At 63.1% G+C, this 13,604-nt stretch overlaps 1 protein-coding gene across 1 annotated transcript; it reads left to right on the forward strand.

Annotated features, from left to right (window-relative positions):
• LOC111145476 (TNF receptor-associated factor 2-like) lies at nt 1-6,147 on the forward strand. Its single transcript, XM_022500372.1, has 6 exons — nt 1-75; nt 240-314; nt 2,648-2,995; nt 3,530-3,707; nt 4,748-4,896; nt 5,425-6,147. Exons 1-6 carry the CDS (start codon nt 1-3, stop codon nt 5,641-5,643), a joined length of 1,044 nt encoding a protein of 347 aa, XP_022356080.1. The 3' UTR covers nt 5,644-6,147.
• Nucleotides 6,148-13,604: the final 7,457 nt, after the last annotated feature.

Below are 13,604 nucleotides of genomic sequence, written 5' to 3' on the forward strand. Positions count from 1 at the left end.
ATGGTGCAGGTCCTCAGGCTGCACACTCCCCTCTGCACACCTCCCTCTGTTGACGCCCGCAAGCTGCGCGTGTGCGTGTGTGTGTGTGCGTCCGTGTGTGCGCGTGTGCCCATGTGCGTGCGCGTGTGCCCGTGTGTGCCTTCGGCTCTCCGACTGGGCTGTTAGTTTGTTCGGTATGAGACTGAAGAGGCCAGGCAGGGAGGGGAAAGGAAAGGCACTCACGGCGTCCTTCCTTCTAGTTCCAGGACCATGTCAGGGCGTGTGGCAAGTGCCGGACCCCGTGCAGGTTCCATGTCGTCGGCTGCCCCGAGTTGGTGAGTCCCACTGGCCATGGGTCCACTGGGGCCAGGCCTGCAGCAGCTCCCTGTATCCCAAAAGGGGACCCCGCGGAAGCGCCCTACGCGTGCTCTTCCCCAACGCGGTCCTTGCTCGGCCTCCGGCCTGGCCTCCTGGTCTCCCGCCCACCTACCCTGCTGCCTCCTCGGCCCTCAGCTGTCCCGGCCTCTGCTCGGGCTCTGCTCCGTCCACTTGTCCTCATGCTCTCTCAGGGCCCTACCTCTGACCACCTCCCTCTGCTGAAACTGCCCCGGGCCTTGTACCTCCCTGATACCTCGTGGGCATCTCAGACCTCAGCTGCACTCCGGGACCCCCCACCCCAACCCTCCCAACCTGCCAAAAATGAGCAGTTTGTGTCACCCAGTGGTGCCAGCCAAAGCCCAGCAGTCATTGTGGGCCTTCCCCTTGTCTCCTGCGCCTTGTCTGGTCCACCCGGGGAGGTCCATGCTTCGGGCAGACAGGTCCGGGACCCCACCTGCCTCCCCTGTCTCAGTGGCCTATGTGACCCTGGTGGGTCACTGGCCTGGCTGTCCTCGCGCACACGGACCCGTTCCCACCCCAGGACCGTGACCCGTCGGCGTCTGTGCCACTTGTTCAGGCTTCTGCATGGCCTCTACCTTTCTTTCCCCGACTGCTGTGTCCCCGGGGGTGGGAGGTGCAGCCCCCGGCTCTCGGAGGGCCTGGGGCACGGCTGGCGTGCTGCTGCCCGCAGACCCCCTGGCAGGCCTTCTGTGGCGGTAGTCGCAGGGCTGCTGTCATCTGGAGCCCGGACACCTGGTCTCAGGTGCGGCCCACAAGAACGGCCCCTCCCACCGTTCTTTGTGTTTGGTGATGTGGTACAGGTGGTGTTCCCCCGCCGTGGGCGCTGCTGGCGGCCTTCTTGTGGGCCCAGAAAGCAGCAGCTGCAGGCTTTCTAGCCAGTGGAGCCAGACGCACCCCGAGGCTGAAGGCGGTGTTGGGCTCGTTGCTCTGACCCTGACCTCAAGCCCCCAGCCCCGTGTTACGCACGCGCTGCCCCCACGCCCACCCGTAGACCGCCAGGGGACCGCGTGTCCCAGCGCCACTTGGGACGTGCTCTCTGGGCACTGTGTCTCATGGACTGTGTTTGTTGCTTTCTACTTTTGATGTCTTGAGAGCGTCTAACGTTTTTATTTTTATCTTATTATTTTAAAAATATTTTATTTATTCATTTGACAGAGAGAGAGACAGCAAGAGCAGGAACACAAGCAGAGGGGGTGGGAGAGGGAGAGGCAGACTCCCTGCTAAGCAGGGAGCCTGATGTGAGGCTCAATCCCAGGACCCTGGGATCGTGACCTGAGCCAAAGGCAGACGCTTAATGACGGAGCCATCCAGGCACCCCTATTTTTATTTTTTAAAAGATTGATTTGAGAGAGAGCCACGTGTAGGCCTGTGCCAGTGGGGAGGGGCCAAGGGAGAGAGAGACTATCAAGCAGACTCCGAGTTGAGCACAGAGCCCGACTCAGGACTTGATCTCACAACCCTGAGATTGGACCTGAGCCGAAACTAGGAGTCAGGCCTTAACCAACTGAGCCACCCAGATGCCCCTGAGAGTGTGTAACATTTTAAAATTTGGGAACATCTGGGTGACTTAGTTGGTGAAGCCTCTGCCTTCGGCTCAGGTCATGATCTCAGGGTCCTGGGATGGAGCCCCGCGTCAGGCTCTCTGCTCAGCAGGGAGTCTCGTTCTCCTTCTGTGCTTTCTCTTTCTCCCTCTCTCTCTTTTTTTTCTCCCTCTCAAATAAAAATTTAAAAATTTAAAAAAAAAAATTTTTTTTTAAGATTTCATCTATTTATTTGACAGAGACAGAGATCACAAGTAGGCAGAGAGGCAGGCAGAGAGAGAGAGGGGAAAGCAGGCTCCCCGCTGAGCAGAGAGCCCGATGTGGGGCTCGATCCCAGGACCCCGGGATCATGACCTGAGCCGAAGGCAGAGGCTTAACCTACTGAGCCCCCCCAGGCGCCCCTAAAAACTTTTTTTTTCATTTGTTGTGAAGTTTAGGAGAAACTCAGAAGCGTGTGATAAAGAATATTGACGATTTGGGGAAAGGTTAGCTTTATGGGTCTCCTCTCTGCTCGGGCAACGTCTTACACGCGTGTGCTCCTCCCTGTTACGTTGAATACTAGCAGAGAAGTTACTAGGATGGTCTGTGTTTTGGAAGGTAGCGACTCCAGGTAGCGACAGGGGACATGCTGGCAGGTGAACGATGGGGAGGTGTCCCCGCCCTGCCTCACCTTGCAGCCTGTCCGCGGGGCTCTGGGTCAGGGCTGAGCCCCCTGCTTCCGTCTGCAGGTGGAGAGCGAGAAGCAGCAGCAACATGAGGCCCACTGGCTCCGGGAGCACTTGGCCATGCTGCTGGGCGGCCTCCTGGAGGCCAAGCCCCTCTCTGGGGCAGGGGGCCACTTCCTGAGCCAGAGCGAGGTGGGGGGCTGGGAAGCCAGCACGCTGCACCCCGAGGCAGGGCTCCCCAAGGCTGCGGAGCTGCAGCAGCGGTGCGAGGCCCTGGAGAGGAAGACCGCCACCTTTGAGAACATCGTCTGCGTCCTGAACCGAGAGGTGGAGAGGGTGGCCATGACCGCCGAGGCCTGTGGCCGGCAGCACCGGCTGGACCAGGACAGGATCGAGGCCCTGAGTAACAAGGTGTGGGCCCGGGGTGCTCAGGGCTAGTCCGGGCGGGTCCAGGGCATCACGGCACCTGAGCTGGGATTTCGAGGACGGCACCTTGGTTTCTAGCACAGCGTTCTTTCTGCTCTGTCTCCTCTGCTTGTGAGCCCTGCTCACGTGACAGGCCTGATGTGGGCGTCCCAGCGGTCACTCCGAGGCAGCCTTGTCTCTCGGGCCTGTGGGGGTAGAGGTGGCCGCAGGGAACAGGCCTCGCGGTTGCTGTGGGCGCTGCGAGCGTGTTTCCTGCACTGAGCTCTTGACCTTGGGCATAGGTGGGGTTGGGCGTCTTGTGGGGACGGAGCTCACTTGAGACAAGCTGAGCCCAGTGAAACCTCCGGGGCCACTGGGGGATGCCGTGCTGCCCGAAGCTGGTGGAGAGATGGGTGTGGGGCACTTCCACAGGCACCTCCCCGTGAAGGTGGCCTCAGAGGCGCGCTGGATGGAGGCCCACGGCCCCGCCCGCCGGCGCCCGAGAAGCCGCACGCCCTCACAGGCCCCTGGGCCCCCCAGGTACAGCAGCTGGAGAGGAGCATCAGTCTGAAGGACCTGGCGATGGCGGAGCTGGAGCAGAAGGTCCATGAGATGGAGGCGACCACCTTCGACGGCGTGTTCATCTGGAAGATCTGTGACTTCGCCAGGAAGCGGCAGGAGGCCGTGGCCGGCCGCACGCCCGCCATCTTCTCCCCAGGTGCTGGTCTGGAATCTGCCCCCAGAGCTGCTGCTGTCTGAGATGCCGGTGCCTCCCGAGAGGGCGAGGGGGCTGGGAGGCTGCCTGCAGAGGGCTCCCCGCACCTGCCGCCTCTCCGCTGGGTCTTCAAGGATGGAGCTGCGAGCAGGTGCTGGGAGCAGGGGCCTCTGCTCTGCCCTGGCCGCGGGCACTCCGCAGCCCTTCCTGGGTCCGCCATGCCCCTACCTGCCCAGCCCCCCTGCATAGACCTGACCCCCTCCGATGGAGAGAGCCACACGCGCCCGTGACTCCCGCGGCGCCTTTGGAGCTGCGGGCTTAGCGTGTAGGTCCCTCTCCTGCGGGCGGCCTGGGGCGGGATGGGGAGCGCGGCCTGTAGGCAGGGCCGCTGTGTGGTCCTGCCGCGTCTCCTCGGCCCGTCCCGGACGGAGCACATGCTCTGGCTTCCGGGGGGTGGGGGAGGCAGGCTGTCTGTCCGGCACCATCCTCTGGGCTCTGGACTCTGGCGGGCCCCTCCTTGCTAGCGCGTTCCCGGAGGAGCAGGAGCACCCCTGCCAACAGGAATCTCTTCCGAACCAAGCTCTGACAGAAGTGGGCCGAGGGCGGGGGGTCAGGTGTGTGCCCCAGCTGGACCCCCCTTCCCCCGCAGCTGGAGCAGGGCCGGGTCCAGCTCCTGGAGGTGGGAGCAGGAAGGCAGGGAGGTCAGCTAGTGGGAGTCTCCGGGCACCTTGCTGGGTGTTGGCCGTGTCCCCTCTAACTTGTCCCAGGTGCTACCCACTGTTGCCCCCTCCAGGCCGGGCTCAGGTTGGACCAGCGCCGAGCTTCACGGCTAGTTCACGTGTGGCCGTGCTGGGCTCGCATTTGGGGTTCTTAGAAAGGTTTTCCCTAATTAGTTGTTTTTGCTTTGGGGCACTCGTGTCCACGAGGAGCTAAGCGTACGTAGTCGGAGGACGGGTACGTGCCCCCAGACCTGGGCATTTTCTCCGTGTGTGGGTTTCTCGGGGAGCCCTCGGCGTGGGGTCACGGGCGCCGTCTCCCCGCAGCCTTCTACACGAGCAGGTACGGCTACAAGATGTGTCTGCGCATCTACTTGAACGGAGACGGCACCGGGCGCGGGACACACCTGTCACTCTTCTTTGTGGTGATGAAGGGCCCCCACGACGCACTCCTGCGCTGGCCCTTCAACCAGAAGGTGCGTGAGGCTGTCCCAGCGGCTGTCCCAGGGGCCCTGAGGGCAGTGAGGTAGTCACCCCTCGGGGCTAGCGGTTAAAGACGCTGCCTCGGAGTCGGTCCCCGAGGACGGGTACGGCAGGAGGCCCGCGTCTTTGGGGGTTATGGACTCTCTGAGACCCGGAGTCGGCTCCTGGTGGAGGGATTGAAGGTGCCAGCGCCATCATCCTTTCCCTCCACCGCGCTGGGCTGGCCCTGTGGGCTTCCTGGTGGAGGCGGCGGCGGCACAGGGCAGCTGTGGCTCCTGACGGACAAGGACTGTCCCTTCGGGAGGGCAGTGGGTGCTCTGAGAGCTCTTCCATATGAGAGCCTTTGTCACGTGACTGCGAGTTGGCGAGGCGCCAGCCAGCACGGCTCTGCAGTGTCCCTTGCGGCCTCAGACCCCGAGGGACGGAAAGTGCTGGAATGGGCACCAATCACCCAGACAGGGAGCTGGGGCTGGGTGGGGCGTGACTCAGGGTGTCGTACCCCTACGGCCACTCTCTTCCAGGTCACCTTAATGCTGCTCGACCAGAACAACCGGGAGCACGTGATTGATGCCTTTAGACCCGACGTGACCTCATCCTCTTTCCAGAGGCCAATCAGTGACATGAACATTGCCAGTGGCTGCCCCCTCTTCTGCCCTGTCTCCAAGATGGAGGCCAAGAACTCCTACGTGCGCGATGATGCCATCTTTATCAAAGCCATCGTGGACCTGACGGGGCTCTAGCTGCCTCTCCCCAGGGTCGGGTCGGGGGTCAGGAACCGTGGGGCTGGCGGCTCGGTGTGGGAGCCACCATGCAGGGCCTGAGCCTCGTGGTGGGTGGGCACCTGCTGTGTTCACATCCCACTGGGAAGGGGCCGCCCTGGGAGAGGCTGCTCCACTCAGGCCCCGTGGAGTGGGCTGCGGGCCTGCCAGGAGCTGGCGGCGGGCCGGCCGTGCGGGCGCTCGGGGCAGGGGGAGCCAAAGGGCAAGGGGAGCCGGCACCGTGTCCCGCCCTTCGGCCTGGAGAGAAGGGACGTTCTCAGGCCTGGCCACTACTCTGAGGAGAGGTCCTGCTGTGCAGGCCTGGCCAGGCCAGCGGGCAGGGAGGGCACTCCCGTGTCCTCGGGGCATCCTTTTGGCCGCCCTGTGGTGAGTGTGGGGTGTGCACTCGGCCCTGCGACGAGACAGGATGGGTCGGCTGCCCCGTTGGGCTGTGGAGAAGTCGTTATTAAACTGTTAAATCTCTGGTGCGTGGTGTCCGTCTGCCTCTGGCCTCGGTGGTGGTCACCTCGGGTGTCCTGGCCCTCTGCCCTCCTGTGGCCCCTCCCCACAAGTCACCAAGTCCCTGAGAAATTACGTGGCGTCCGACACAACGCTCATTCCCCCACGCCTTGCTGAAGCCGACTCTTCTCTTTCCTGGCACGTTCTTTGCTGGCTCCTCTCCCCTCAGGCCTCCCCAGGGGTGCCTTGAGAACAGGTGCCCGTGTGTCCCCGCCCATCCACGCAGGGACCTCTAGCGCTGGAAGAGCAGCTTCTTTTGCGTTTGCCTCCCCTGAACTGGACTTGTCCGGACGCCAGGCATTTTCTCCTCCTGGCGCCCTGAACGCAGGCCTGAACCTCCGCGGGACCCGGGTCAGGGCCTCTGCCCTGTGCAGTGTGGGACCGGGGCAGACTCGGGGTCCTGGCCGGTGGCCGTCTGCACTGTGTGCTGGGGACCCCTCGTTTGTTCTCGGGACTGCCTGTTCCAGAGGGCCCAGTCGGGGGCAGCCCGGGCGTCTTTGTGGAGAGCCCACGACACATGCGACCTCGCCTGACCCGACTCACTTCTCTATGTCGAGAGTTAAAGTGACAGGAAAGCGCTGAGGAGAAAGAAGGGAGCCTCCCCCAGGACGCGTGCCGTCGTGCTCAGAGAGACACGGCAGGAAGGTGAAGTCCTGCCCGGCCCTTCCCTCCCAGCTCTCCCGGGCACCGTCCTCATGAGTTTCTGTCCTGCGTCCCCACAAATGAGACCACAGTGTCCTCAGAGAGCTGGCCCGGGTTGGCAGCGCCCGCCCATCGTCACCATCCCCCCACGCCGCCCCCGTCGGGCTCCTGGCCTGGGAGCACGGAGGCCTGCTGGGCCACGGAGCCCAGAGACACGCCCGCCGCCCTTGGCCGCCCGTCTCCTGGGCTGTCGGTCTTGGTTTCCCGTCGGCAGGACCGGTCGGTCCGTAGTCGTGTCTGCGCTGTGTTAGCGCGGGAGCCTGAAGCCGGCGGGACGCCCCGGTGGCTGCTTCCTGTGGACTCTGCCGCTGACCACTTAGGAAGTGCCAAGTCTCCCCGAGAAAATGCTTTTGGGTTTTTTATGAGGTTTTTAAAGCTTTATTTTCAACACATTGGATTTTTACTTTGGGAATTTGTGTGGGGGCGTGCGTTTTCTTTTCCATTAGGTCAGTTGGGATAAACCAAGGACATTAGTGAATTTACTTTCTTTTCCTTAAAACAGAGCAGTAAAATGAGAGGGTTGGAAAAGTTTTGGCCAACAGGACAGAGTGGGGGGAGGGGAGGCAGGAGCAGAAAGATATGCGCCCATTTGAGAAGGGGGAAGGAGGGTTGGGGGGTGGCCGGTGAGCCGAGGAGGGCCGGGGCAAGGCTGCCTGACAGTCGTCCCTTGCTCTCCAGGGCAGCTGGCCTGCAGGGGCTCGGGGGTCTGGGTCTAGGAGAGCTTGCTAGAGGAGTGCTGCGGGTAGAGGAAGGCCGTCAGGAGAAGTGGGGGGAGGTCTGCACCAGAGCCGAGGGCACCAGGCGCCTGCCCTTGCTGAGTGCTGGCTGCTGTGGGGAGCGCGGGGGCCTCTGGACACAGCACAGGCTCTAGAGGCAGGCCCTGTGACAGGTCTGTTCCAGTACCTTGTCACCTCCCAGAAGGCAGCAGGCCCTGCCCCTGGCTAGCTCTGCCGCTGTCTGTCCCTGGGGACTCCTCTGGACGCCACCTCTGGTGGCACAGCACAGCCTTCACACCTGGCTCGAGCAGGACAATTCCAGACTCCGGAGCGGGAATCAGGACTCCTCGCTTCCGAGGGCCGGATGACTCTCCAGTTACCACATTTGGTTGATTTGTCTGTGGATGGACCTTCAGGCTGTCCCTGCATCGGCTGTCATGAGCCGTGTTGCTGGGAGAGTCGTGTATGGCTCGTGTCCTGGCCGGTTCCCTTGCCGCTGGGGGAGGTGACAGGCCGTGTGGGGAGTATTTGAGGAGCTGCCAGCTGCCCCGGTGACATTCTGCGCAGCGTGACTTCCACTTTGGCCTTCATTTGACCTCCTGCTCCCTCCGCACGTTCTCTAGAATTTCAAGTCCATGTTAGTTTTAAACACAAAAAAATACTTATTAGGGGGCTCCCGGAGGGCTCAGTCCTTAAGCATCTGCCTTCAGCTCAGGTCGTGGATCCCAAGGTCTTGGGATCGAGTCCCAGGTTGGGCTCCCTGCTTGGTGGGGAGTCTGCTTCTCCCTCTGCCGCTCCCCCTGCTTGTGCACCTTTTCTCTCTCTCTCTCTCAAATAAATAGAATCATCTGAAAAAAAAAACCGCTAAAAACCATCAACAGCAGCCAGGGCACCCACGCGCTGCTTTGGCTCACCGTTGCCTTGTGCCCCCGTAGCCGCCCGCCGCACTGTCCTGCAGGCCTCTGCTTCCTGCAGCTGGGTGTGTCCCACCTTTGCTTTTGGTTCTGTTTTGGGGGGAATGTGTGGGGAGGGGCAGAGGGAGAGGGAGAAGTTCTGTGCCCAGCGGGAGCCCGACGCGGGGCTCAGTCTCACGACCCTGAGGTCATGACCTGAGCCGAAATCGAGAGTTGGACGCCCAACTGACCAAGGCCCCCAGGCCCCGACTCTAGCCTTGGGTTAGATGTTGACTGGGTTTAGAGTCCTGGGACGACGCTTACTTTTCCTGGGCACTTGGAACCACACCTGCAGTCTCGCCTGGGCCCCTGGCGGGTGAGTCGGTGGCACTTTCTCCAACAGCCCCTGCGATTTGTCGCGGGGAAGTTGGGTCATAAGCGTTTCGGGTGCGGCTCTGACCGTCTGCTCACACTTACGGGAGCACGTGAGCAGCTCCTCCATCTCTGGACCCCACCCTGAGCCCCCAGCCGGCGCCCGTTCTCCGGTTGAGGGCCGCTGGGGCTGGAGCCGCGGGCACTGCCTTCTGAGGCCCGGCCCTCCGCTCAGCGCGCGGACGCTCAGCACCGCAAACCGCGCGCCGCTCGGTTCGGCTACCGCCGGGCGCAGAGTCCGAACCTGCCGGAGGGCGTCTGGGTGGTTCCCAATCTGGGTCCCGCGTGCGGCTGCGCTGAGCGCTTGCTGGCAGGCTGGTGTGGAGCGCCCTCCCCTGTCCCGGAGCAGCGGTGTTGCTGGGTCGCACGGTAAGGGTCGCTTGGATTCCTGAGAACGTGCGCCGTTTTCCAGAATAGCTGTGACGGCCTGAGGGGGTGTGTGCCCCCCGCCCCCGAAGTCATCGGCTGAAACCCAGGCCCGAGGTGAAGGTGTTGGGACACAGAGCCTTTGGGAGGGGAGTGACAGGTCACGGGTGGGGCTCAGGAGAGGGACCCCAGGGAGCCCCACCCCCCACCCCGCCCGCCACCTGCGGACACAGCAAGAAGTGCCCAGCCGGGGCCTGGACTGGGCCTCGGGCCTTCCCGACTGTGAGACACAGCTGTGTGTGGCCGCGGACGCGTGGCGGAGCCGGGCGTCCTGTCACACAGCCTCACAGGCGGACACAGCAGCCGCGCCCTCCGGGCTCCCCGTGGTGCTGGTGGGGGTCCCGTGCCCCCTGCCCCGCAGCCGCACGCTGGGCTTCTGTTGCGGCTCGAGTCTGCCTTTCCCGCTCGTGTGGCGGGAGCGTCTTCTCCGGGCGGGGCGGCTGCTGAGCCGGAGAGCCGTTGGCCGGTTCTAGCGACGCGCTGCTGGTCCGCTGTGCGGCTGCAGGTGCTTTCCTCCGGTTCCTGTGTCACAGGCCGGGTCAGTAAGTTCCGGAGAAGTGTGCCGTGGACCGGGCTTTCAGGTGGCGTCTGGGAGCCTCCTGCTGCCACCCGATACCGGAGGCGCACCTCCGTCCCCGCCCGCGGTCGTGACAGGCCGCGCCTGGGCCTCTGACCCATTTTTTTTTTTTTTTATTAAAGATTTTATTTTTATTTATTTATTTGTCAGAGAGAGAGAGGGAGAGAGAGCAAGCACAGGCAGACAGAATGGCAGGCAGAGGCAGAGGGAGAAGCAGGCTCCCCGCTGAGCAAGGAGCCCGATGTGGGACTCGATCCCAGGACACTGGGACCATGACCCGAGCCGAAGGCAGCTGCTTAACCAACTGAGCCACCCAGGCGTCCCGGGCCTCTGACCCATTTTGCACTGAGTTTTGCAAAGCCGTGACATTGGGGTTAATTCCTCCGCATCCGGCCGTTTGTGGAAATGACTGTGAGCTGTTTGCCTCCACGGACGGCCAGCCTCCCTCTGTCCACTCACTTGGTGCCTTCGTGAGGCCCAGTCGTCACGCATGTGCGACCTGTCGCCCCCACCCGCGTGTCTGCACCAGCGCAGTCCGTCCGTCGCACGCGCCCCCACGAGTGGTAGCTGCAGGGCTGGGAGCCCCTGCTCTCCTCCCTGTTGCTCAGAGGGTCCCCAGCTGTCTCTGTTCCTTCACCAGAACGGGTGAGTCTCAGAATCCCCTGCCCGTAGCTACAGGAAGCCCTGCAGGGCACGGACGGGAGTTGTCGTAAATCTAGGGTCGGTTTGGGGGGAACTGACGTCTGTGTTGTCTTCCAAACCAGGAACATAATTTGTCTCTTTGCTTTTTCTCTGAGTCCTCATTCTGCAGCGCCCAGCACGAGCACCTGCTTCCTTAGGTTGCCGCCCGAGCGTCTCCTTCGTTCTTGAGCTGTGGTAAAGGATTGTATTTCTTTAAAGATTTTGTTGATTTGTTTACTCAGAGAAAGCGAGGGAGCAAGGGGCAGAGAGGGAATCCCGAGCAGACTCCTTGCTGAGCACAGAGCCCAGCGTAGGGCTCAATCCCAGGACCCCAAGATCACGAAAGAATCAGGAGCCGGACGCTCAACTCACTGACCCACCCAGACGCCCCACAAAAGTTAATTTTTAAGTTCTGGTTTCCAACCATATATCCCTAGTGCGTAGATTGTTTTTTGTGCATTCTCTTTGTATCCCATAAGTCTGAAAAGCTCACTGGTTCTAGGAGTGAATTGGTTGCTTTTGTAGCTTTTGGGGAATTCCCCACATAAACGCACTGTTGTCTGTGCGTAAGGACACTCACGCTTCTCCGTCTGTGCGTCCTTCAGCACTGGCTCATTTACCCACCTGCTGAATGTCCCCCTGTGAGGGGGCCCGGAGCGAAGGAGGGGCTCCCGGACCGCCCCTGGCCTCGGGAAGGTTCCCTCTCCCGCCGAGGGAGACGCTACCAGCAGACGGTGCCGGCGCCTTCCCCAGGCTGAGCAGGTCCCCGCTCCTGCCCGACAGCCGCGGGCTTCAGCGCAGCTGGGATGCTCTGTGGAGTGCTTTTTGGGCATCAGGAGATGCGTCCGAGTGGTCCCTGCCCCGCCCTCCCGTGCGGCTCCCGCCGCCGCGTCTCCCCATCTAGAACCAGCCTTGCGTTTCCGGATTGAGTCCCCCGGGTCGCGGCGAGCACCTCAGTCTGTGCTCTTCCTGGATTTGGTCTAACTGTCGCCCGAGGATTCTGCATCTATATTCAGCGGGCATGTTGGTGTCCTTCCGCGGTCTTTGGTTTTGGGGTCGGGTCGCGGGGGCCGTATGGAAAAGGACTTTGGGCTGAGGTTCGTCTCACCGTGCAGCTGTGGTCCTCTCGGCGATGTTCCCTGTGCCGCGGAAGGGAATGTGTCTTCTGCCCTCGCGAGTGGACTGCTGTGCACAGCTCGGGGAAATCCAGTCTGTTGGCAGATCCCACATGTTGAATCACACCCCCAGAAAGATACGACGACATCCGAATCCCCAGGAACTCAGAACGTGACCTTTCTGTGTAGTGTGATCTAGTTACAATGAGGCATAGGGTGAGTCCAGGCCAGTAGGACTGGGAACCTTATAAAAAGGGGAGATTTGGACACAGACTGCAGAGGGAAGATGATGGGAAGAGGCCCAGGGGGTGGCCATGTGGAGGCAGAAGGTTGGAGTGACAGGTCAACAGAGGAGGACACCAAGGCTGGCCCACCAGCGGCTGAACAGGCAGGAGGGGTCCCCCCATGGCAGCGTGCATTCTTGTGATCTCCGGAGCGTGAGACAAGGGACTCCCCAGTGTGTGGTTCCTGGTTCCAGCCGCCCTGGGGAATGCGCTCAGGCTTGTGCCAGGTTCTGGCCTGAGCGGGGGCGCCATCTCGGGGTCCGCGGGTCTTCGGGTCTCGGGGTCCGCGGGTCCGCGGGTCTCGGGGTCCACGGGTCTCCGGGTCCCCGGGTCCCCGGGTCTCCGGGTCCGCGGGTCTCTGGGTCCGCGGGTCCGCGGGTCCGCGGGTCTCGGGGTCTGCGGGTCCGCGGGTCTTCGGGTCTCGGGGTCCGCGGGTCCGCGGGTCCGCGGGTCTCCGGGTCTCCGGGTCTGCGGGTCTGTGGGTCTCGGGGTCCGCGGGTCTGCGGGTCCGCGGGTCTCTGGGTCCGCGGGTCTCGGGGTCCGCGGGTCCGCGGGTCTCGGGGTCTCTGGGTCCGCGGGTCCGCGGGTCTCTGGGTCCACGGGTCCGCGGGTCCGCGGGTCTCCGGGTCTCCGGGTCTGCGGGTCTGCGGGTCTGTGGGTCTCGGGGTCCGCGGGTCTGCGGGTCTGCGGGTCCGCGGGTCTGCGGGTCTCTGGGTCCGCGGGTCTCGGGGTCCGCGGGTCCGCGGGTCTCGGGGTCTCCCGGGTCCGCGGGTCCGCGGGTCTCCGGGTCCGCGGGTCCGCGGGTCTCGGGGTCTCTGGGTCTGCGGGTCCACGGGTCTCTGGGTCTCGGGGTCCGCGGTTCTCGGGGTCCGCGGGTCTGCGGGTCTCGGGGTCTCTGGGTCCGCGGGTCCGCGGGTTGCGGGTCTCGGGGTCTGCGGGTCTCCAGGTCCGCGGGTCTCTGGGTCTCGGGGTCTCGGGGTCTGCGGGTCTCCGGGTCTCTGGGTCTGCGGGTCTGCGGGTCTCAGGGTCCGCGGGTCTCGGGGTCTGCGGGTCTCGGGGTCTCTGGGTCTCTGGGTCTCTGGGTCTCGGGGTCTGCGGGTCCGCGGGTCTCGGGGTCTCTGGCTGCGCTCTCCTGTTGTTCTGCCGCTTGGCTTCGGCGGGTTCTGGCTGTGTTGTGAGCTGCGCACGCACTGGGGAAGGCTTCACCTTCTCAGCGTCTCCCCCGTGGGCAGCACCCCGTCTTCCCCGGTGAGAGGGCACACGCTCCCGGAGGTCAGTGGAGCCGCTCAAGGCCCCTTTTCCGAGTGTTTCTGTGGAACGTTTCGCTGTTCCCCTCCCCGACGCCCTGTTGGAAGCCTCTGCTTGTGCCGGCAGACGGGGCCGTATGTTCGCGTCTCTCATTCACGCCGACGGTAACGTCATTTCTGCCGCGCTGGGGCAGGTGCCTCCCATGTTGTTTGTGTTCTGTGGGGTCTCCATGTTGGTGACTCCATTTCCTCTCTGTGGCCTGGAAGGACAGAATTACTTGGACTGTTTTCATCGTCTGTGTCAGTCCCTCTGTTGTGGTTCCGTCTGTCTGCGCGGTACGTCTAGGTTCT

Source organism: Enhydra lutris, unplaced genomic scaffold (assembly GCF_002288905.1).
Source record: "Enhydra lutris kenyoni isolate GAN:26980312 unplaced genomic scaffold, ASM228890v2 scaffoldscaffold13, whole genome shotgun sequence".
In the NCBI taxonomy this organism is placed as follows: domain Eukaryota; kingdom Metazoa; phylum Chordata; class Mammalia; order Carnivora; family Mustelidae; genus Enhydra; species Enhydra lutris.